We start from the raw sequence: 25,533 nt of genomic DNA, 5'->3' as shown, positions 1-25,533 counted from the left end.
TTACAGTTTCCGTTTGAGCATAGGCTATTTGCCAACATCTACTACAAACCCAGCATCTCTTCCATAGAATTACACTTGACAACACCTTCTCACATCCTGGAAACCTGAGAAATCCTGTAAGAATTCCACATCATTCCACCAGTTTCTGCTTCTCAGTCACACTCCAATCTCCCAACATTATGGCTCACAGGGCTTTCAAGCGTGTCTGACCCATTTCCAACATTTCTGCTCACACCATCTTTCTTAGAGCAACAGGGTTTCCTCTGTCCCTACTTTTCACCTTATTAGTCAACATTCAAGGACCATCCTCTGCCATTTCTGCCACCTCCAACAGGATGCCAAACTCATCTTCCCTTTCTCTTCACTGTTAGCCCAATTCACTCCATCAATCCTAACATTTCCTCACTTCCTCTTGAATGGGAAGATTCCATTTGTAGGCATGACATTCACCCATTCATCTCCTCCATCCTCAACATCTCCAAATACCACTTTTCAAATTACACTTGCCCTTCTTCCAATCTAGTTTACTACATTCGCTGCTCACAGAGCCTCCTTTACGTTGGCGGGACCAAACACAGGTTAAGTGACCACTTGGCAGAACATTTCTGCTCTGCCAAAGGAATGACCCTGGCTTCCGAGTTGTTTGCCATTCCAATTAACCATCTTGCTCTTACATTAATATTTCTGTCCCAGACCTGCTGCAATGTTCCAGCAAAGCATAACATGATCAAAGAACACCACCTCATTTTCCACAGAGGCAGTTTACAGGTTCATGATCCAAAAGCTATATTCAATAACTTCAGAAACTTACTGCATTATGTTCGTTCTCTATTTGTTGTACACTGCACCCACGGATCCCCCATCTCCTCTACAAGATAGGGCTCATTCTGGCTCATATCTTCATTTGCACCCAATTTACATTTCGTTTTCTTTTCTCCACAGTTAACAATGACAGTCTTTTGCCCTGGGTCTCTGCCCATATCAAAAAGAATTTCAACACTTTTCAGTTCAGATGATGATTCATACTGGACTTGAACCTGCTTTTAAAGACTTTTGCAGAGCTGAATTTCTCCAGCATTGTTTCAATATGGAACTTTTTTTCTAGTCAACCTATTCAACCATGATATTGCACAGCTCTAGAGCAGGTGGGTTTTGAACCCTAGCCTCTGAGTCAGGATGACGGACACTACCACTAAGCCATAAAAAGGGCCTCAAGAATGGTTTTTAAGTTTACTACAACACCAATGTCAACAATTTCGGAGTGTAAACAAGTTAGGCTTGATTCCCTTGTCAAACAACTCCTGAGGTGCAGGGGGAAATACAGTTGAAGTATAATTGTGCAAATATTGTGTACTTTTACACAATGTTGAGACAGATATTTATTCACAAATCCAGCTAGAATAATTTGTATATCATTAAAATGAGCAATATCCATTAGCTTTGTCCTGCACTCAAATGCAAGAAACCAACCGAAAGTCATATTCTAATCTTAAACATCTTCAGTAATTACACATTTAGAATAAAATGAAATTTAAAATTTAGAAGCTCAGACATATTGCCTTCATAATACAAGCAGTACAATCATTTAACAGCCCAAATATTTTAAACTGCCTTAAGGCTGTACTTTCGACTGGACAGATACTAAAAGAACATACAAGCAAAGAGGCAACAGTAGGTCGTGTGAGTGATAATGGGAACTGCAGATGCTGGAGAATCCAGGATAATAAAATGTGAGGCTGGATGACAACAGCAGGTCATTGGGTCCTTTGAAAGTCTTGCCAAAAAAGATCGTGACTTAAATTCCATTGCAATTGCATTTCCTTCTGTTTGCAAATCCCTTATTCTAAAGTATACCAATCTTTTACGTGAAAAGACTCAATGACTGAGCTTCCACAAACCTCAAGTACTGAATTTCAACAAATCATAAGAACATAAGAAATAGGAGTAGCAGGCAGCCATCCGGCCCTTCAAGCCGGCTCTGCCTTTTGAAAAGTTTGTGGCTGATCTTTTCATGGCCTCATCTCACCATAGCTCTTTTATTTTTGAACAGTAAAGGAATGATGTAAGCTTTAAAAGCATTCAATGAGGAAGTCTCTATAACTTCACTGGAATTTCTTGTCCAGATTCACAACCCTTTGGGTGAAGAAGTTCCTCCTCAATTCAGTCCTAAATCTGCTGTTAATTTTGAAGGTACGCGCTCTTGTTCTAGTTTCACCCACCAGTAGAAACAACCTCCCTGCTTCTATCTTATATATTCACCTCATATGTCTGTAAAAGGACACCCCATCATTCTTCTCAATTCTAATGAAGACAATTCCAGTATATTCAGCCTCTCCTAATAAGCCAACCCTCAACTCTAGAATCAACCTAGCGAATCTATCCTGCACCCACTCCAGTGTCAGTACATCCTTGCTCAAGCAAGGAGACCAAAATTGCATGCAGTACTACAGGTGTGGTCTCACTAGCACCCTAGTCAGCTGTAACATAACCTCTCTGCTTTTAAACTCAATCCCTCGCGCTGTGAAGGACGAAATTCCATTTGCCTTAATTACTTGCTGCACCTGCCAACCAACTATCTGTGGTTCTTGCACAAGGACACCCAGGTCCCTCTGCACAGCAGCATGCTGAAATTTACCATTCAAATAGTAGTCTTTTTTACTGCTATTCCTACCCAAATGGACGATTCACATTCAAAGTTGTACTCCATATACTAGACCTTTGCCGACTCAAACTATTTATATCCCTCAGCAGATTTTGAGTCCTCTGCACAGTTTGCTCTACCTTAGTGTCATTCGCAAACCTTGACACACTACATGTGGTCCCCAACTCAGAATCATCGATGTAAATGGTCAACAATTGATTCTCAACACCGATCCCTAAGGCACACCACTACTCACTGATCATCAACCAAAAAGAAACCATTCATTTATCCCTGCTCTTTGCTTTCTGTTAGTTAACCAAGCCTCTACCATGCCAATGCATTGGCCATAATGCTGTGCACTTTCATCTTACGCTGCAGCCTTTTGTGCGTCACCCTGAAGGCCTTTTGGAAATCTACATACACCACATTTACTGGGTCCCCTGTGCCTACTTCGCTTATAATGTCTTCATAGAATTCCAGTAAATTAGTTTAATATGACCTGCCCTTTGTGAACCCATGATGTGTCTGCCCAATGGGACCATTTCTATATACAAGTTTTGCTATTTCTTCCCTGATGACAGATTCAAGCATTTTCCCCACCACAGACATTAAGCTAACCAGCCTGTAATCTGCCATTTTTTAAATCTACCTCCCTTTTTAAACAGTGATGTCACATTGGCTGTTTTCTAATCTGCTGGAACCCTCCCAGAGTATGGCAAAATTTGGAAAATTGAGTGCTTCTGCTATTTCTCCCACCATCTCTTATTACCATGGGATGCATTCCATTAGGGTTAGGAGACTTATATACTTTGAGCTCCATTAACTTGCCTAACACTACCTTTTTTGTTATAATGATAATTTCTTGGTCCTCACATGCCATAGCCTCCTCCTGAATTTGTTATTCATGCCCTGCGCTGTGGAGGCCAAAACTAAAATACCTGTTCAATGCCTCCGCTACTTCCTCATTGCCCATTATTAAATCCCACTTCTCATCCTGTAAAGGAAGAATGCTTACTTTTGCCACTCTGGTTTAATATATTTAAAAGTAGAAACATTTGCTATCTGTTTTTACATTGAGATAATTTAGTCTCAATCAATTTTGCTTTTCTATATTGCTTTTTTGTGGCTGTTGACCTTTAAACTCTTCCCCAACCTTCTACTTTCCCACTGATCTCTGTTACTTTGTATGCCTTATCTTTCAATTTGATAGTCTCCTTTATTTCTTTCGACATTCATGGCTGATTACCCCTTTTTCTACAGCTCTTCCTTTCACTGGTGAAAGTCACTTTCACTCCTTCAACAAAAGAAGTTCCTCATACCTGTTGGACAAAGTCAAGAATTGAGGCTTGTCTGTTCCTGACTGCAGGATCCCTCTACCTGCCTCGCTCACAGTCACCCTCCATTGTCCCTAGCCACTGACCAAATACTTAATCTACCAGGTGTGACCGCCTCCTGAAACACAGCATCCAGGTACTTCTGCCACTCCTGAATATGCCGCAGTGTCTGAAGCTCAGATTCTAGTTCATCAATTCTAAGCCAAAGTTCCTCAGGCAATCAATCTGCTGCAGATGTGGTCAATGAGGTTCGCAAGGGGATCAACCAGCTCCTGCATACAGCTACAGCACATCACCTGCCCAGCTCTATCTACCCAGTTAACATTACTTTATCAATTTATGCAAATTTGAGTTAATGAAATAACACTTTCGTGCTGTTTTGTTTTCAAATTTAGTGCAGATTTCCTACCAGCCAATCGAGTCACAGCCTCCCTGATAGATCACTGTTTTCTTCACAGCTACAACGTGCTCCGTGCCCAGTTAGTTTTATGCTCTGTGCTGCAGCTCTGCCCTCCAACTACTGCCTGCAGGCTAGGCTGCAATACTAGAGGTCACAAAGTGTGAAGCTGGATGAACACAGCAGGCCAAGCAGCATCTTAGTAGCACAAAAGCTGACGTTTCAGGCCTAGACCCTTCATCAGAAAAGGGGGATGGGGAGGGGATTCTGAAATAAATAGGGAGAGAGGGGGAGGCAGACCAAAGATGGATAGAGAAGATGATAGGTGGAGAGGGCGCGGAGAGAAGACAGGTCAGTCGAGGGAGGACGGAGAGGTCAAGGGGGCGAGATGAGTTAGTAGGTAGGAAATGGAGGTGCGGCTTGGAGGTGGGAAGAGGGGATAGGTGAGGGGAAGAACAGGTTAGGCAGGCAGGGATGGGCTGAGCTGGTTTTGGGATGTAGCGGGCGGAGGGGAAATTTTGAAGCTGGTGAAATCCACACTGATACCCTCAGACTGCATCATCCTCACCCTCAACAACTTCTCTTTTGATTCCTCCCACTTCCTACAGACAAAGCGGGTGGCCATGGGTACCCGCATGGGCCCAAGCTATGCCTGCCTCTTTGTAGGTTATGTGGAACAGTCCCTCTTTCACACCTACACTGGCCCTGAACCCCACCTCTTCCTCCATTACATTGATGACTGTATTGGCGCCGCCTCATGTTCCCAAAAGGAGCTCGAACAGTTCATCCACTTCAACACTTCCACCCCAACCTCATGTTCACCTGGACCATCTCCAACACATCCCTCACCTTCCTGGACATTTCTGTCTCCATCTCAGGCAACCACCTACAAACCGACGTCCATTTCAAGCCCACCGACTCCCACAGCTATGTGGAATACACCTCCCCCCACCAAAAATTCCATCCCCTCTTCCCAATTCCTTCGCGTCCGCCACACCTGCTCCCAGGATGAGGCATTCCAGTCCCATACATCCCAGATGTCCTAGTTCTTCAAGGACCACAACACTTCCCCACCACAGTGGTCGAGAATGCTCTCGACTGGGTCTCCCGTATTTTCCACACCTCATCCCTCACACCCCATCCCCGCAATAACTGCCAAAACAGAATCCCTCTAATCCTCACATACCAACCTCCAGATACAACGCATCATCCTCCGAAACTTCTGCCGTCTACAATCCGACCCCACCACTAAAGACATTTTTCCAACCCCACCCTGGTCTGCCTTCTGGAGAGACCACTCTCTCCATGACTCCCTTGTCCGCTCCATACTCCCCTCCAACCCCACCACACCCGGCACTTTCCCCTGCAACCACAGGAAGTGCTATACCTGCCTCCACACGTCCTCCCTCACCCCAATCCCTCGCCCCAAGATGACTTTCCACATCAAACAGATGTTTACCTGCACATCTATCAATATGGTATACTACATCCGCTGTACACGGTGTGGCTTCCTCTACATTGGGGAAACCAAGCGGAAGCTTGGGGACCGTTCTGCAGAACACCTACACTCGGTTTGCAATAAAACAACTGCACTTCCCAGTCACGAACCATTTCAACTCCCCCTCCCATTCCTTAGACGACATGTCCATCCTGGGCCTCCTGCAGTGCCATAATGATGCCACCCATAGGTTGCAGGAACAGCAACCCATATTCCACTTGGGAACCCTGCAGCCCAATGGTATCAGTGCGGATTTCACCAGCTTCAAAATTTCCCCTCCCCCCACTGTATCCCAAAACCAGCCCAGCTCGTCCCCACCTGCCTAACCTGTTCTTCCTCTCACCTAACCTTTCCTCCCACCTCAAGCCGCACCTCCATTTCCTATCTAACCTCATCCCACCCCCTTGACCTGTCCGTCCTCCCCGGACTGACCTATCCCCTCCCTACCTCTGCCACTCACCCCACTCCACCCCCACCCCCCACCCCAAATACTCTCCTCTCCATCTATCATCTTCTCTATCCATCTTCGGTCCACCTTCAAGATGCTGCTTGGCCTGTGTTCATCCAGCTCCACACTTTGTTATCTTGGACTCTCCAGCATCTGCAGTTCCCATTATCTCTGATAGCAGAGGTCAGTTAGTTTTATACTCACTGTGCTGCTACTTGCCCTTTGACTGCTCCCAGCAATCACAATCGTTAACAGTATAGAAATTTGTCATTTCAACTCAAATGATCAACTGCTTATTCCAACACTGACTTCCATTTCTAAACACCCAAGCCAGGAAATTACTGTCCTTGCTTGCACTTTGTCTAATTATAATTCTTTACGAAAAATTAGATCATATTTCAGTCATCTAACTCTATAAAAGCTAGTTTACTCATTAACTCCTCCATGAGGAATCCAACTGTTTTGTCAATCCACTGAACCTTAATTGGTTCCCACTTCATCCCCTCTCATCTTCTATTCACTTTGTCATGAAGGTTCATAACATTTGCTTTTCGAATTGCTTGCTGCATCAACATATTGTGTTTGCTGTTTGGTGATGGGTGTACAAAAGTTTCAAATTCTTAAGTACACCTTTTACAAAATACTCTTATTTTTCCATTTTCCTTCATACCTCTTCTTACACTGTCTGCCACATTCTTTTTAACTCATTCAAATAAACCTAGTCCTGACTATCCTGCAACCATATCTCAATACTGGCTACTAAATCATCTACGATCTACATCCCTTTGCAGCAGTGTGCACTCCTAAGAGCTCAACTTTCAACCTAACTTCGTATGCAGGTAGTAGACTAGTAAACTTAGACATAATATTTTCCATTCTTCAACATTCCTGAAAGTAACTGCAAATAACAAAGACCTAAGCAATGATCCATGTCGAACCCTGCAAATTACAATGTCAATCAGAATTTTTTCTTGCTCTTTTTTCTCTCTATTATCCAATCTTTAATCTGTAAGGTTAGCCCGAATCCTTTGAGCATAATTTTGTGCAATAACTTGGTCTGGTTTACCAAATACAGTTTGAAAATAAAACTTGTAACATACTCATTGCTTGGGAAGGCATTAATGTCTCAGTGACTTGTGTGGAAAACATTCAATGTCTTTTACTTGCGGGACAGTACACTAACAAAAGTGATTGTGGAATTTGATCTGCCAAGAGTTTGTGATTGGTTAGTTTAACATGAGGTGTTTTCCAATGAGCGATCTTGACAATTTCCTTTAATAGTTTTAAAGTAACACTCAATTCTGTAACACCAGAAATCCCACTCAGTACTGAGAAACCTCCACATCAACCTGCTCACGAATCCACAGATTGTATATTTCTTAGGCAGACAGTTTCCCTGGGAAAGCACCTTCTAGGTATGTCCAAAGGCCTTGGGTGCAGAGGACAAAAACTACACCTACAGTAATCTTCCATCAACAAGCAACGATGGACAATTCTCCACATTTATTTGCCTCATTAAAACAACATGGATGAATAGTTGAGTTCCCAACACAGATTGGTCTAGGCCCGAAACATCAGCCTTCCTGCTCCTCTGATGTTGCTTGGCCTGCTGCGTTCATTCAGTTCTACTCCTTGTCATCTCAGATTCTCCAGCATCTGCAGTTCCTACTATCCCATCAGACACCACTACTCACTTTTATTCCAAGCACTTACCCATCATCCCAACTCTGACTTCCATCTCCAAACCAACCTATACTATCAATTACATTAGTTTCAGCAATACAAAATCTTTCTGCAGTCCTTCTGGAAATTCAGAGAGCCTCTTGTTTATTTTAATTGCTTCCTTGTCAAGTTCACTTGTGGTGGCTCTCTAATCAGTTCATGTTTCTCCATCCTAATAATGTTCCTATAACAGATGAACTAATATGTCCATCATTCTCTTGCATCTCTCTCGGCTTTTAAAACTAATGGAATTACATTATCACTTTTTGAATTTAAAGACACTAGAAGGCACTTTTGAAGACTGACAAAATTATCTGCAACTTACTCCCCTGCTTCCTTTAAAATTATGGAGTAGTAACCATCAGTTCCCAGGAACTAATGAGTCTTCATCTTCCTTATTTTTCAAATACTGTTTTATCATGCATAGAATGCTTCAATCTGACATGTTCATGAGGAGGAAAATCTGCTTTATATAGCTTAAGACATACAAAAATGTTTAATTGCATTGCTGAAGGGGTACAAGTCAAAGCCCTTCCACTTGCATTTACCAGGATTAAGAAATCAAAATAAAACTTCAAGAGAAGGAGGGGCAATTTATATAGCACTAAAAGACAATGTCAACTGGTTGTGCCATCATTTGTATGAAGATGCAACACTGGCATTTGATAGCCTATCTTTACCAGCAAATTCTGGTTTTGGCCTGAGGACAAAGTTTAGCAGGTCTGGCAGCAAGTGAGAAGAAGAAACAAAAATCAGTTACCGTTTTGGGTCCAGCAACCTTTCCCCAGAACTGACATCACTGGATGCGAAACATGAACTGATTTCTTTTTTCTTCACAGGTGCTGTGAGACCTGCTGAGCTTTTCCAGCAACTTCTGATTAGTCAGGGTGCTACCCTTGAAATTCAGAAAATTAAATCTGTATAAACAAACACTGCATTTGCGTCACTGAAGGGGTATCATGGAGACTCCTAATCTCTGCTTTATTTGCATAACACCCCGACCAGAATCAACCTGCATGGTCTAAGAACCAAGACTGATGATTAACTGTCCTTGCTGCAACTCCAAGTCAATGATGCTTAACAAATTTTTTTTAAAAATACCGAATAAGGTGGTATCCTTTATTTCCCCAAATCTGTTGGTTGCGCCTTAGTCCTGATGAGTGCAAGACAAACAGGCTTTGGCTGCCTATCTCCTACTGGAGATTAAATTCGACCTTGTGTTAAACAAAACCAAACTTCTAGAAATGCTTGGATGTAGCAGCAACTGTGGACAGAAATACAAGTTAACATTTCAGGTCAAGTGGTCCTTTTTCAGAAGGAGTGTGAATACAGTTTTCTGAGTGGGTGGCTGGCTGGCTGGCAATGCAGAATTAAGGTGTGGTTTCAATTCCCGCACTAATTGATGTTATCAAAAACTCTCCTCTCAACCTGTCCCCTCATGAGATGGGGCTGTCCTCTGGTGAAACCATCAGCAGGCATCGGTCTCTAATAATGATGCAGCCTACAGTGTGGGATGAAACTCTACCTTTATTTTTACAGTTCCCAATTCATGGTTCAGTATTTTCCCAGAATGTCCTAATCTGTTATGAGCAATAACTCAAAATACTTATTCAAAAAAATGCAACATTTCCTTCATTCTTATTTGGAATACTTCCCCAATTGTTCTTAAAGAGTTTCCAACCCTGCTTTCAAGTAAAAATTCTGTCAAATCACAATTAGATTGCTAAACCCATGCTGCTCCATTGAACTTCAGATGAGATTAGTCAGGAACTAGTGACATCTGTAGATATAGAAAGTGAAAACAGAAGTAGTGAAGGAGCTTTTAAGCAATGGTCCCACAAACATAAAACCAGTAAGCTTTTGAAAAATTGCTGGATGTTGGATTTTAATTTCTCAGAGGAAGAAATAGCAAGTCAGGTTTTATTAGATGTTAAAAGCCCATGGCCGATGAAGCTTAATCTAGTCAATTTACTTGTATCAAGTGCTGGTGTAAGCTAATTTTAACACTATTTGTGACTGACTTTTAAAATCAATTGTAACTTCCAATCAACTGTACAGAATACAAGTGAATCAGCTGCATTGCTCTTTCATGAGTATTTGTTTGAAAAGGTTTAATAAACTCTGAACATAAAATGCTGCCCTCTCATTAAGAATCAAATCAGGTATGATTTTCAAACCACTCAAAGAAAATCGGGCAGATTTTTGCAAATGAGACAACACAAAGTGCACAGATTACAGCAGGCAATGCTGAAAGCCCAGCAATTAATGGTGGGATAAAGATTTGAACAGTGCATAAAAGACCAGAGTAGGAGGAATGTGGAGTTGAAGGTTACAGAGTTGGAGAATGTTAAACATAGAATGTAATTCAAACATGGTCTCATGAGGGACTGTTACAGATCTTTCAAAAGACTATAACTATTGGTTATTCTTGGATCAAATGACTTTTCATCTCCAGACAAACATCAACTGAATCTATATAAAAGCACTGAGTGTAACAAGTAACAAGACTGTTTGGGTTTCCTGAGGTACAGCTTACAAGTGGGGAGGAAGAATCAAATTTTTTCTGAAATTAGCATTTTCTGGGCACCATTCCATCAGTAAGCTTCCCATAGTCAGGAAAGAGAGATCGCATCCAGAATGAAACACTGCCCAAGAGAGTATACGGTCTGGGGAAATTGAGGTAACATGGGAATAGAACCGTTAAATCTTTATTTTCATTCTCTATTAAAAATGTTTAAAATTCAGTAGTCTATTGAAAATATCATGAACGTAGCTGACTCAGCTTACTGAGGGACAGTTTATCCATCACCTGAAGCGGAACTAAGTGTCAATTACTTCTGAAGCTTAAATAGTGCGGGTCATCACACCAACTCCCACACTTACTTTGATTACACTTCCTCACAACTTGCAAGGTCTCCATTCCATTCACCCAATTTCTGGCACACATCTTTCCTAATGCCGCCACCTTGAGGGCAACATCTGAAATATCATTCAACTGCATATTGCCTTCCCTTCTTCTCCCTTTCCCACAACCTTCTCATCTCTAGCCCACCGACTTCACCAGTGGTTGACAGGATCCTCAGCCATGTCTCATCCATTTCTATCTTTATCACTTACCCTCGCTTTCAGAACAAAAACAGTCCCCCTTGTCCTCATGCATAAATCGACCAACCTCTACACTCAAAAGTATGACTTTACTACTTTCACCACTTCCAACAGGATGCCATTAACAAACATCTTCCCCTCCCTTTGTCTGCATTCTACAGGGGTCACTGCTTGCACAACACTTCTGTCATTCCTAACACTTCCTCAATCCCACCACAGGACCTTCCCATGCAATCACTCAGTGAAATAGTTTGCCCTTTCAGCTGATCCCTGTGCAAGGTTCTAAACAGTTCCAGGTCCAGCAGAGTTGACTCTTCCATCTTACAGACTACTCTGCTGTACTGTATTTGCTGTTCACAATGCTGTTTCATTTTCACATGAGACCAAATACACTTTGCAGAACACCTCTGCTTTGTCTGCAAGACTATGACCTTCCAGGTATTTGTCAATTCAGTATTTCATCTCAATGTCTCTTGTATATTTTTGTTCCCCCACAGTCTCTGCTAAAATAGTCAGTAACTTTCTCTGAAATGTTTTGAATCTTCAGACACTCATCTCTCCATGATTTGCCCCATGGGTTTTATGTAACACATTGTCAATGTGTGCAAGTGATTTTTTAAATTCTCAATCCACTACTATAGTAGGTAGACTTTTCATGAACTTGAAGGAGAAAGTAGAAACTGATTCATCTTCAGAGGCTGAATGTTTAGTCAAACTAACGTGTTAACTTCCTCAACTGAGTTACCCAAATGTTACTTCTTGCTGATGCAATATTCATTATGACCGTGAAGGATTCTTCTTTGGAGAGTAGGGAGGTTACGTATTCTTCTTGAACTTGTCCCTTCCTAGTCAGAGTCACACAGCACAGCAGAAACGGAATTCCTTGAATCATCAGCATGTTTGCCATGTTAGGATAGTCCTGCTAAATTAAATCTACGTATCACACAGTACTCTTGTGCTGCCATCTATCCCCTACGAGGAGACTGAGGTACAATGCACGGAAGATTGTCACCTTCTGGTCTTAGGAAGTCTTGTTGAGAAAACAATATTTTCTTTATTTCATCTATGCAATGATTTACAGGTTATAATATTGGGTTCTACATTACTATAAGAGGCATCAAGGCCTGAGTGCCTTTTCAGGCGCTGACCACAATTGCAAGTGCACTTCACAGGCCAATTAACATATTTACCATTCAATTAAGGACAGTGCACACCTTCCAAGGTGAGGCACCAGACACTCAAATGTCTGAAATCTGGAGGAGACAGAGCGTGCATCCCAAGGTGAAAGCTGAGATGCTGAAATTTAACCACAAGGAATGGTCAGAGTTTTCAAAATAATCATTATCAAGGATCAAATGCATAGGATTCCTTGTGGGGCACTTGTGCATTAGTTCAGTTAGGGACTATAAATCTGTGAAAAGAAATCCAAATACCTCCATTTAACCAACAGAGCTATGCCACAAGATTTAACCTTTTGTATTTTAAAAACATATTGAATTAACAAATGAAACCAATACCATTAACCATATGATTTTTAATAATATTAAACATTCTGGCTAACTCCCTAATTCTCCCAATAATTGAGGTATTTCAATGCCCTTTTTTAAAAGCTTCTGAAGCGACCACAGAGGCTTACCAAGTCCTCTTGAATTCCCTTGAAATTCAGCTATGCACATGAGCAAAATGAACCTCCTCTCCTTTGACTGTCAGGGTTTCAGATTCTTGCTGCTTCTGTTTTCTAATACTTCAGAGTTAATCAGCCGGTTACTTTCTTTTACAATAATGCAAGCGGAATGTAATTTCTCCCATCAACTTCAAACCAACCAAACTTGCAGATTAAGTACCCTCAACATGCTAAGATTATGTCTTTCATGCAGTCCAAACTTGGAGTTTTACCTTGTCTACCGTGAAGTCTGTCATTTATTTTGGCTAACTTCTGTTAATCAGCTGTAAATAACACAAGGTCCAGGCTGAAATTAAAAACCTCTTTCAGCAAATATCCAGAAACCATCTAAAATGGCATAACCTGCTCTTCGGTGGTCTCAACGTGAGCTCCAGGCTAATTATCCCATTTCCAATTTCTTAGAGTCATAGACATAAAAACAAAAACAGATCCTTTAGTCCAACTCCATGCTGACCAGATATCCTACATGAATCTAGTCCCATTTGCCAGCATATGGCCCCGATCACTCTAAACCCTTCCTATGCAGATACCCATTTCAGATGCTTTCTTATTGTTATAATGGTCCCAGCTTCCACCACTTCCTCTGACAGCTCATTCCATACATGTACCACCCTGTGTGAAGAAGGTTGCCCCATTAAGCCCCTTTCAAGTCTTTGCCCTCTCATCTTAAACTTATGCTGACTAGTTCTGAACTACCCCACCCTGGGGAAGAAGATATTCCATTTAACCCTATCCACGCCAGTCATGATTTTAAAAACCTAAGGTCACCCCTCAGCCTCCAACACTCCATGGAAAATAGCCCCAGCCTATTCAGCCTTTCTCTACGGCTCAAACCCTCCCACTCTGGCAACAGCCTTGGAAATCTTTTCTGAATTCTTCCAAGTTTCACAACATCCACAATACTCCAAAAATGGCTAAACCAATGTCCTATCTGTGCAACTGCAACATGACCTCCCCACTCCTATCCTCAATGCACTGACCAATAAACATAAGCATACCAAACACCTTCTTCAATATCCTATCTGCAACCGCAATTTCAAGGAACTGTTCACCTGTACTCCAAGGTCTCTTTATTCAGCAACACTCCCCAGGACCTTATCATTCAGTGTATAAGTTCTACCTGATTTGCCTTTCCAAAATGCAGCACCTCACATTTATCTAAATTAAATTCCATCTGCCACTCCTGGACCCATTGGCCCATTTGATCAAGATCCCATTGTACTCGGAGGCAACTTTCTTCACCGTCCACTATACCATCAATATTCGTGTCATCTGCAAACTTACTAACTATGCCTCCACTGTTCACATCCAAGTTACTGGGCTCAGCACTGATCCTTGTGGCACATCACTGGTCACAGGCCTCCAGTCTGAAAAGCAACCCTCCACTGCCATCCTGTCTTCTACCTTGAAGCTACTTCTGTATTCAAATGGTTAGTTCTCTCTGTATTCAATGTGATCTAACGTTGCTAACCAGTCTACCAAGAGGTGCCTTGTTGAACGCCTCCTTGAAGTCCATACAGATCACATCCATCACTCTGCCTTTCAGTCTTCTTCATTACATCTTCAAAAAAAAACTCAAGTTAGTGAGACACACTTACCTCATGCAATTTGACTATATTGACTATCAGTCCTTGCCTTTCCAAATTCATGTAAATCTTGTCCCTCAGGATTCCCTCCCACAAGTTACCCACCACTGATATCAGGCTTGCTAGTCTACAATTCCCTGGCTTTTCTTACCATCTTTATTAGATAGTAACACAACATTAGTCAACTTCCAGTTTTCCAGCACCTCACTTGCAGCTACTGACGATACAAATACCCAACAAGGGACCCACAATCATTTGCCTAGCTTCCCAGAGTTCTACGGTACATCCAAATAGATCCTGGAGATTTATCCACCTTTATGCATTTTAAGACATCCAGCACCTCAGCCTCCGCAATATGGACATTATTCTACATCTTCGATATTCTTCTCCCCAGTAAACACTGCTGCAACATACTTGTTTAATATCTCACCCATCTCCCGCAGTTCTACTCACTGGCAGCCTTTAAGGACCCCAATTCTCTCCCAAGTTACCCCTCTGTCCTTAATGTATTTCTAGAATCTGTTTGGATTCTCCTTAACCCTATTTGCATAAGCTACATGTCTCCTTTTTGCCCTCCAAATTTCCCTCTTAAGTATCTTCCTATTGCCTTTGTACTCAGAGGATTTCCTCTATCTCTGCTGTCTACTTCTGACACACTCTTCCTTTGTCTTTCTTGATCAAAACCTCGATTTCTCCGGTCATCCAACATTCCCTACACCTACCAGCCTTGCCCTTCACCCTGACAGGAACACACTGTCTCTGCACACTCGTTATCTCATTTTTCAAGGCACCCATTTGCTAGCCGTTCCTTTACTTGGGAACATCTTCTTCATCACATCTTTTAAAAAAAACCCTGGGAACATCTACACCAATCAACTTTTGAAATTTGTTTGAAATGAAGGAGTTTCACAACTTTACAATGTTCAGTGAATTAGTTTAAACTAATTTAACTCTCTACTTATCCAAGCAAAGACTTCCTCTCACGTAACGCATACATCACATATCTAGCTCACCAGCTAAAGAAGCTCATCTGCTGTTTTACAACTCTCCACATTGATACTGCAATCTAATAATTGAGGAGAAATTAGATTCCTCAAACTCAAAAGTAACGTACTGAAGTACATGAACGACAAGCTTAGATATTTCCAACCTATCACCCTCAGATCCCCACAGCTCTGGAATGGGGACATTGAGAAAGTGACAGCCACCAACCACCCTGTACACCAGCCCAGACCCATCAGTGGGTGGGAACCCCCATTAAAATCCAAAGTGAGTTCAAGACTGGGATGAACCCCATGGCAACACATTCTACCCCTAAATCGCCTTGCAAATGACTCAAATTGATTACCTGCTGCTGCCAGACAAGAAGCCACTGTGCACCCACCTCTGTCCAGAATGCTCACACACAGGAATTCAACAGCAAGTTGACCCAATCTGTGATTCTTGGAACATGTTCCCAGTCCTGCTTTCAAACCCACCTCCAGGAAGTGCAGTTACTAAACATTAGCTCAAGAACAATCACTCCTGTTGGGAGGAAAATTCTAACAATTACAAATTGAGATAATCAATACTTTCTTGCACAGTGGTTCAGCAGTTAGCACTGTTGCCTCACAATACCAAGAACACGGGTTCGATTCCACCCTTGGCCGTCTGTGGAGTTTGCACATTGTCCTTGTGTCTGCGTTTCCTCTGGTTTTCTCCCATAGTCCAAAGGTGGATTGGCCACGCCGAATTACCCATGGTGTTCGGGGATGTGTAGATTGGGAGGGCTGGGGGGGGGGGGGGGGATGGGTCTGGGTGGGATGTCTGAAGATTGGTGTGAACTTTTTGGGCCAAAAAGGGTCAGTTGCCATACTGTTGGGATTCAACATAAACCACATCATTAAGCTGCATGGTTTTAAATCTTCAAATAAACCCGAACCTCATGAGAGTTTTTAAATTCAGGAATAAAAAAAATACTTTTTCAAATCTAGATTCTTTTGCCGCCTCCTCCTCCTCGCCTCGCCACCCCCCCCACCCCCGCCCCCCCCCAACCCATCCCAGCACAACAAGGTTCCTCAGTGGTTTCAAATTTCCAGCAGCACTGGAATTTTCAATTATATTGTGATGGTCTATAAAATTGACTATGAACAGTATTCTGAAGTGATTATTCTAGGTTGTGGTATGGATATAACTGGAACAAATATTTCAGCTAAAAGGAAGAATGTACTGCTTCAGCTTTTGTTGAGCAAGTACAGAGAGGCATAAATGCACCTTTCCTAAGGCAAAAGATTGGAGAGATAAAGCACAGTCAGCCCCAAACTTTACTCAAAGTTATTCCCCTCTTCACTATGCACAAGTTCAGCCATTGGTTTTTCTCAGAGATTAATTACTCAAACACATTTACTGCTACGTTATTCAAGTTACTTCACACTCATGAAAACCTCACCTGCTAACTAATGTCAAGTGGCAAAAGGGGATGGGGAGAAAAGCAAAACAAAAAGTAGCTAAAGGACGCTGTCATTTTACCAAAATATTTCAATAAAAATGTCTAATTTACAATAAAAGCAACACATCAGGTAATGTCAATCGATTCAGAGCTTTACAGTTGCACTGCAACCACCAGCCATTATAAATGGTAAGATCTGGAAACTCTCTGCTTAGGTTACAACTCCATTTCAGCAGCCAAACATTCCCATGTAGTCGAGCAGCCTGAAAAGGGAGTCTTACTAAATACATTCTCAGTGGTTGCGGTTTTGTTTTGTATGAGACTAGGTTGCTGGTAATTGTTGACGCAATCTACATACAACTGTCAACCAGGTTATGAGAAACTGTTTGAATTAGTAGAAGGTGAAATGTCATTTCTTGACCCATAACTGGTCTTCATGACTGCCGACATCAATCCAAATTCCCTGCAGGCCCAAGAAAACCAAATCAAGAAAGTATTACAAGTGAACCTCAGAATGGGTTGCCAGCACAGAATTATCCTCAAACAGCAACCCCAAAACTAGGACATTACACACTTGGGTTTGACGTGCAAGCTTTGCCAATTTGAACAGCTTTTCTTCAGCTATGGTATGCCAAGAGACATCCTCATTTCAGTTGCTAAAATTGTAAAATAGTAGCATGGAGGCGAACATGCTGAAAACAGCTGGTGCCAGGACGTTGCACTGTTTCATCCTGCGTCTCTTGAAAAAGTGTCTTATGTCACTTCACTGTAGTGAACAAATTTCATGGAAGAGAAATAATGCCTACAATAACCACATATTAACAAATAGCCTACAGAGAGAAAAGAAAAATACAAAAGATCCCTGAACATACTCAGCTAACTTGATGCAGCAAAGGTCTTCTTACACCAATGTGTCAGAACCACAATATACTACATAGATAAAGTGTGGAGCTGGATGAACACAGCAGGCCAAGCAGCATCTTAGGAGCACAAAAGTTGACGTTTCGGGCCGAAGGGTCTAGGGCTGAAACATCAACTTTTGTGCTCCTGAGATGCTGCTTGGCCTGCTGTGTTCATCCAGCTCCACACTTTGTTATCTCAGATTCTCCAGCATCTGCAGTTCCCATTATCTCTGATCACAATACACTACAGGTGTTTTTTACCCTTTATTTCAAAATATGTATAATTTTGTAAAGGACTGTTGCAGAAAGAATAACTACAGATTTTTAAAATAAAACTGGAATGGAGGAACCAATGGAGTGTAATATTAAAAGATACCAAAAAAAACTTCAAAACTGGACTGCCATCTCATGGTTACAAGGTCAACAAGGGGCTGATGAGCCCAAGTTCAATAGCAAAAATCTTTCTGCAGATCACGTCTCAAACTGGAGACATTTTGTGCTTTACCCAATCAAAAGAATATGCAAGAACTGGGGGGGGGTAAAAAGCCAACGCTACTGGAATGGACTATGCGATTGATACTTGCATGTTTAGCATCTTGGGTTCCAGAATTAATTCTCAGAAAGTCAGTAAAAGAACCATCTTCAATTTACCCCAGCTTGCAGATCAAGGAAGAATCTCTCACTCTAAGTGCTGCAAGCCAGTTTAATAAAAAGGAATCCAAACCAAGGAACATTGGCCTGCAAAACCAAGAAACTCAAAACTACCTTTCAACTGTCAATGCGACCAGAACCCTCTACTGCAACAGCCAAAATATTAAACTATTCTCACTTCTCGAACAATTCAGACCATGATTCTATTTTTAAATATCTTTTGTACTCTTCTCATTTCTATAATATGCACGGCAGTTGTATGACGTTTCAGAACTAATCATTTCACTTTGTTAATTATATATTCTATAAATATAAAAATGAAAAAAAAAGTGGCTAGAGTAAAACGTCCATTTAGAGGACGAAAGGGGGAATTTAGTTATGGGATATGATGAAAGGACAGAGGTATTGAACAGATATTTTGTATCGGTCTTCACAGTGGAGGACATTAATAACATGCCAGTAATTGATAAAGGAACGAAGGCAGGTCAGGACCTGGAAACAAATAATTATGACGAAAGAGGTAGTGTTGGGCAAGCTAATGGAGGTAAGGATTGATAAGTCTCCTGGCCCTGATGAAATGCATCCCAGGGTTCTAAAAGAGATGGTGGGAAAAAATAGCAGGTGCACTTGTGGTAAATTTTCCAAAATTCACTGGACTCTAGGGCAGTTCCAGCAGATTGGAAAACAGCAAATGTGACACCACCGTTTAAAAAGGGAGGTAAACAAAAGATGGGGAATTATAGACCGGTTAGCTTAACCAGTGTAGTGGGGAAGATGCTTGAGTCTATTATCAAGTAAGAAAATAGCAAGCCATCTCGATAGAAATTGTCCCCATTGGGCAGACGCAGCACGGGTTCATAAAGGGCAGGTCATGTTTCACAAACCTTTTAGAATTCTATGAAGACATTGCGAGCCAGGTGGACAATGGGGACCCAGTGGATGTGGTGTACCTAGATTTCCAACAGGCCTTCGACAAAGTGCCGCACAAGAGGCTGTTGCGTAAGATAAGGATGCATGGTGTTAGCAGTAAAGTATTAGCATGGATAGAGGATTGGTTGACTGACGGGAAGCAAAGAGTGGGATAAATGAGTGCTATTCTGGCTGGTAGTGACTAGTGGTGTGCCTCAAGGATCAGTGTTGGGACTGCAATTATTTACAATTTATAAGGGTGATTTGGAGTTGGGGACCACGTGTAGGGAGTCAAAGTTTACAGATGACACGAAGATGAGTGGCAGAGCAAATGTGCAGATTCCTTGTGCAGGAATCACAGAAGGTTGGTCTGCAGGTACAAGTAATTAGGAAGACAAATGGAATTTTGTACTTCATTGCTAAAGGGATTGAGTTTAAAAGCAGTGAGGTTATGTTGCAGCTGTACAAGGTGCTGGTGAGGCCACACTGGAGTACTGTGTGCAGTTTTGGTCTCCTTACTTGAGAAAGGATGTGCTGGCACTGGAGGGGATGAAGAGGAGGTTCACTAGGTTGATTCCAGATTTGAAGGGGTTGTCTTATGAGGACTGACTGAGTAGATTGGGATCATATTCATTGGAATTCAGAAGATTGAGAGGGGAATCTTATAGAAACATAAAATTTTGAAGGGTATAGATAAGATAGAAGTAGAGAGGATGTTCCCACTGGCAGGTGAAGCTAGGACAAGAGGGCATAGCCTCAAGATTACATGGAGCAGATTTTAGGACTGAATTGAGAAGGGACTTCTTCACTCAGAGGATTGTTAAGCTATGGAATTCCTTGCCCAGTGAAGTAGTTGACGCTACGTCAGTAAACATTTTTAAAGCTAAGGTAAGTTTTTTTGAACAATAAAGGAATTAAGGGATACGGTGAGAACGCGACTAGGTGGATCTGAGTCCACAAGAAGATCAGCCACGATCTTACTGAATGGCGGAATGGGCTCGGAGGGCCGAATGGCCTACTCCTGCTCCGAGTTCTTATGTTCTAATTCAAGAAAGCCTGATGAAACAGACTCCTTTAAAAAAAAGTCTATTTAAGACTGTAAGAAAGGTATCATTAGTGAAGGGATCCTTTTCAAATTAGCCTTGTTGCAACCAACTTATGAGGTGGGCAAATAAAGATGAGCAATCTGTTCATTCCTCCTCAAGAGCGTAATAGTTTTTTTGGGCGAGGTGGGCAATATTCCTTTTGGAATATTGCTGACTTGGGGAATCTGGCACACTGTCTTATGACAGCAATCTATGCTTCAGCCTCAGCTCTCACATTAGTTGAAATAATTTCCAAGACCTGCCACTTTACCTTACAAAATAATGATAGCATGATATGAGCCCAGACAAGCAAACCGCAAAAAGATTGCTTCAGAGCGTGAGTGTGTTTGAAACGATATATCGCTGGCTTAGAACTATCTACTGTTTTCATTTCAGATTTAGTCATCCATCCAGAAAATGTTGGCAAATGTTGGGCAGAGTCAATAGTGGGCCAACTTGTATCTCATACCAGTCAAACACATCAGATATGAATGTTTGGATGAGGTACAAGGGTGTGACGTACAAGAATACACAACACAAAGATTCAATTTTCAAGTTGAATTTGGCAGAGGTGATATTTCAATTCTCTTCATTGAGAAGAGCACACCAAAACTGAAATCACAAGACCTTGTACAACCTTTAATTTTTGTAAATATGCATCACTACAAAATACAGACACATACTGATCAAACAGCAACACATTAAAAGCTTAGACTGTAGAAATCAAAGCATCATTTGAACCAATATCGCAAGACACTGCATTAATCACTTCTCAAAAAAAAAGCTAAATTCAAAATAATGAACTTCAAGTGCCAAATGAAGTAATGCAATAAAAATTCTGCAAGAAAAATCTCAGATTTGTGTATCAGCATTACAACAGAACTAGCAGACAAATTAATCAGTTTACACAGCTTTGGTTGTATGAATAATCTCCTGTAACAAATTCAGGTTTTTACTTGCAGCAATTAAAAATATCAACTTAACACAAATATGTCGTAAATTGAAGTATTCACCAATGATCAACCTGGACAAAGACATTCATTAACTTTTATTATAGCTATGAATTTCTGAGCAGGTTATACCTTACTAAAATAAAATCAAGTAAAATACAATTACCTTTGGACAGTTTTCTTCTAGGATATCCAGCACTTGGTACAAACATTTGGAAAAAACTACTTTTAACCAACATATATAAACATGTTATGACACTCCACCATGGCAGGTGGTAATTGAACTTGACTCTCGTGCCCAGAAATAGGAACAATAACGCTGCTCCACAGGATTCCTTCCTTATTTACAGTGCTAATGATGATATAAATAGCAAAGGATAGTTATGCTGATTCAGCATTGAAGTTTAAGGGCAGTCTTTGGCCCATTCATTCGAGGCACGTGGACATTGCCAGCTTAGCCACTATTTATTGCCCATCCCCAAGTGCCTAGAAGCAGTTAAGAGTCAACCACATTGCTCCTGGACTGGATACCCCTGTCGACCAAACTAGGCAAGGGTGGCAAATTTCCTAAGAGTAGTTCTGCTTCTCTGCACCATTCAAGCCCCTGTTTGCCGAGGAGCACCTGCCTCCTTATCATTCCAAACAGGAAAATGCACCACCTGACAACTACACAAGTATTTTTAAGGCAAGGCAATTAAAAATTATTACAGAGCACATAAAAATTTGTCTTTGCCCAAAAAAACAATCAAAATCCAGTACTTCATTTGTACAACTCTCAAACGAACAATTCTTCAAACTGGTACCATGGTGAATTTTAAATTCACTGATATTTAATTAGGGGCATACTGTTCTGTAGAAGTGGGCAAGGTGAATTTCCACAGACATGTTTCTCAACCATAAGAATCAACAGTTTCATGTGAGTTTAGAATCACTCTACACAATTTACAAAACAAAACCCGATAACGCAATACGGTGAATTAAAACAATAACATTTCTTCAGCTATAGAGGCAAAATGTTACAAATGTATTTATATCAAGGCATCGACTTAAAATGAATGAAGCCTTCTTTAATTATCGTGACTGTGAACAACACAGCTGTAATTCAGCATTAATAGGTCTTCCCTTTATCCACTTATGTACAACTGAATCTCAGTTTAAATCACAAGCCAAAAGCAAGTGCTAATTCTTCTTACCCAGTAATGAGGATTGAGAAGGTCCCCATTAAAGCAAAAGTTCTTACTTTCCTGGAGAGGTTCACAAAAATCAACTGCATCAGATTGGTTGATCTCAGGCTGTTGATGAAGTAGATATAAAGCAGAAAGGCATAGCAGGTGGATGTCAGAGACAAAAAAGATTTTTGGGTTTTCAACTTCCTGCAAGATTCATTTTGGAGCAACAGCAAGTAAATAAAAAGGACAGGAGGCAGCAGCTGCAGGCATTCACTTCTGCCCAGGTCTCTCAGCTGGAAGCTCAAACACTGATGCCATATGTTGTGTTGGTGAGCTTGGAGTGGACGCACGCAAGCATATTTTTGATATTTAAATCTCAAAAGGCTATTGCTCATCTATTAAAGTTAAGCTTTGCTTGGCAAATGGAGATAATGAATTTAATACGCTCATTTAAACTAATAAAAGTTCTCTAACTCGGGGCTATGATCAGTATTGGCCTGGTGCAATATCATTTAATGCTTCAAGAGTCAATAAATCTAAAAATACAAAAATTGAAAGAACCCCCATTTTAACATTTTATGCATTTATTCTTGCAGTGCAAAGTATTTTTGACTGAAGGTGGTAAGAGTCAGTCAATGTTTTATGGAACCAGTCTTAAGTTTTGGCCAGACAAGACCATAAATATTAGCTGTTTTTTCTCTATAGATGCAGCCAGACCTTCTCTTTCGCCAGCACTCATTTTCAAGACCTCAAATTAAGTTCTATCCTGGATGTAGTTGGTAAGATTTCCTATATGAAGGACATTCCTGTTTGTATGTACAAAAAAAATGCAGCTTTTGAGTATTTTCATTCTGTTCTCAGCACCAAATAATCTAGTTAATTTCTTGAAGACAATTTCAGAACTGACTATATTCACTTTAGCATGCAACCTCTCCAGCTGCTACTCCAGAACCATAACATTGCCATACTGCCACTTGTCCTTTGTGCCATTCAGCTGATTAAATTGCTCCACCATTTAATACAACCACGGTTGACCAAATAGTTCCAATGCCTTCTCCCCACAGGATCCCCAAACTCCATTGCTAATTAGAAATCAACCTGTACTTCAAATATGCTAAAAGCCCAAGCTTCCACAAAACCCAGGTAAAGAATTCAATGCCTGCTCCCAGCCACCAAAACAATTCATCACCTCGGATCAAAATGGCATCCATTTCATTTTAAAAGTCGTACCCCTTGGTTTGAGTGTGCCAAGGGTGGGGGGGGGGGGACATCTTACTTGCACCTTCTTTGTCTATCCCTTTAAGTATCCTTTAGTTTCAAGGAAATCACCTCCCACTCTGAGATGCTAGAGAACGCTAGCCTAGTTTGCCTCATCTCTTTTTATTGGATTGTTCCTACCACCCCAGAGACAAGTCTGGTGAACCTGTGTTGCACTCAGTCTATTGCAATATCATACTTCCTGAGGCAAGGAGGCCAAAACTATCTGCTGTACACCAGGTGCAGTCTTCTTTACCACTGAAGCAAGACTTCTTTAGTCCTGTACTCAGATCCTCTTGCAATAAAGATTGCTATTCCATTAGCCTTCCTAACTGCTAGCTGAGTCTACATCAGCCTTATACACCCCGGGCCCTATGCACATCAACACTTTTGCATCTCAAGTGCTTAGGTCATTTCACATATCTCCAATAGGATGAGTTAATACTGACTTGTTAATCAAATTAACAACTATAGATCATGTACAGACTGTAACTCAAATACTCCAAAAACTGGGCAAACAATCCATTAAAAAAGCAATTTGAATGCATGTCTGTGCATAAAACTTGCTGAAACAATTTCTTTACAAAGTTAGTGGTCAGAACTTTGATTAAAACACAATAGCACACATAATACGTCTTCCTAAAAAACTTTCTAACCTTTCTAAGACTTCAAACTCTTTGATATTATCTAACATCGAAGAACAAATATGTTTTGTTTCCACCTGTCTACATTTCTTATAATATGCAGCACTTCATTTCTTCTAGCTGCCAATGGGGTGGCTATTTAAGTAGCCAGAGGTCAATGCTGAAGCCAAAACATTTAAATTTATTTACCTGACAGGCAGATGTAGGTCATATACTCCCCCTGACCTCCTGTTGCAAGAAATGGAATCTTTTTTTTGGTTCTTCGCTTGACCTGGACTGCTGCAAGCATGCGTTCATCGTGTGGAGCAAAGATTTCTTTACTGATAGCCAATTTGGCACTCATCATGGATTGAGAGAAGAGAAGGCAGCTTTATGTACCTAAATAAGAAATCAATTAATTATGGTCAATCATTTAATCAGATGCAAAGAATTCATGTAGTATAACAAGTTTACGTTAAGATAACCTACTTGAATCAGATAGTTAAAATCACAACGCATGTCCTAGAATTTTTTTATACAAACTGAATGAACAAAAATAAAACAATTAGACACTGAAACAACCTACTTAAACATATAATTTCATAAATTCAGAGAACAAAAAATTATGGGCCAGCACACGGTTTTACCAATGAAAACGCCATCCAAATGTCCTTGGAATGACGTTCCTGCAAGTTTCAAGAACGAATTAAATTAGAATAGAAAACTAAGCTGAATCTTCTGAGATAGTGCAAACCTACACAATTCAAGCAGGCTATTTGAAACAAGTGCGCTACTCTTATGAGAAATATTCAAGAGCAACAAAATACCCTTTGATTTCTTTGACGCTAACTGCCCAAGGAATTTTTTCAACTGAATTCATTGGCCATTCCCAACCGCCATTGAAAAGCTAGTGGCAAGTTACTTTCTTAATCTACTGCAGTAGATGTGGCTTGCAGCACAACCTCACAGCAATCAGGGTCCAGGGTTCAGTTCCAGACTAAGGCAACCGAGTTTGTGCATTGCTACATCGGTTTCCTCACAGTTCAAGAGAGACAGCAAACATCTCAGATAAAAATAAATTGTTTCCCCATCGGTGAGGGCCAGAAATACAACCACGTGATCAAGGCAGAAAGGGAATGTGATC

The 25,533-nt window shown here is 41.1% G+C and overlaps 1 protein-coding gene across 2 annotated transcripts in view; it reads right to left on the bottom strand.

The window, feature by feature from the left end:
- The window catches only part of stxbp6 (syntaxin binding protein 6 (amisyn)), a 188,411-nt gene that overhangs the window by 142,758 nt on the left and 20,120 nt on the right, over positions 1–25,533 (bottom strand). For both annotated transcript variants that reach the window (XM_059649208.1, XM_048538196.2), the window contains exon 2: positions 24,600–24,788. In XM_059649208.1, coding sequence (XP_059505191.1) covers positions 24,600–24,756 — 157 coding nt within the window. In that variant the 5' untranslated portion in view covers positions 24,757–24,788. The remainder of the gene's footprint in view (positions 1–24,599; positions 24,789–25,533) is intronic.

The sequence above is a fragment of the Stegostoma tigrinum genome, chromosome 10 (genome assembly GCF_030684315.1).
Source record: "Stegostoma tigrinum isolate sSteTig4 chromosome 10, sSteTig4.hap1, whole genome shotgun sequence".
NCBI lineage: Eukaryota > Metazoa > Chordata > Chondrichthyes > Orectolobiformes > Stegostomatidae > Stegostoma > Stegostoma tigrinum.
The sequence above is the reverse complement of the archived record's forward strand: the minus strand, read 5'-3'. Positions and strand labels throughout refer to the sequence as shown.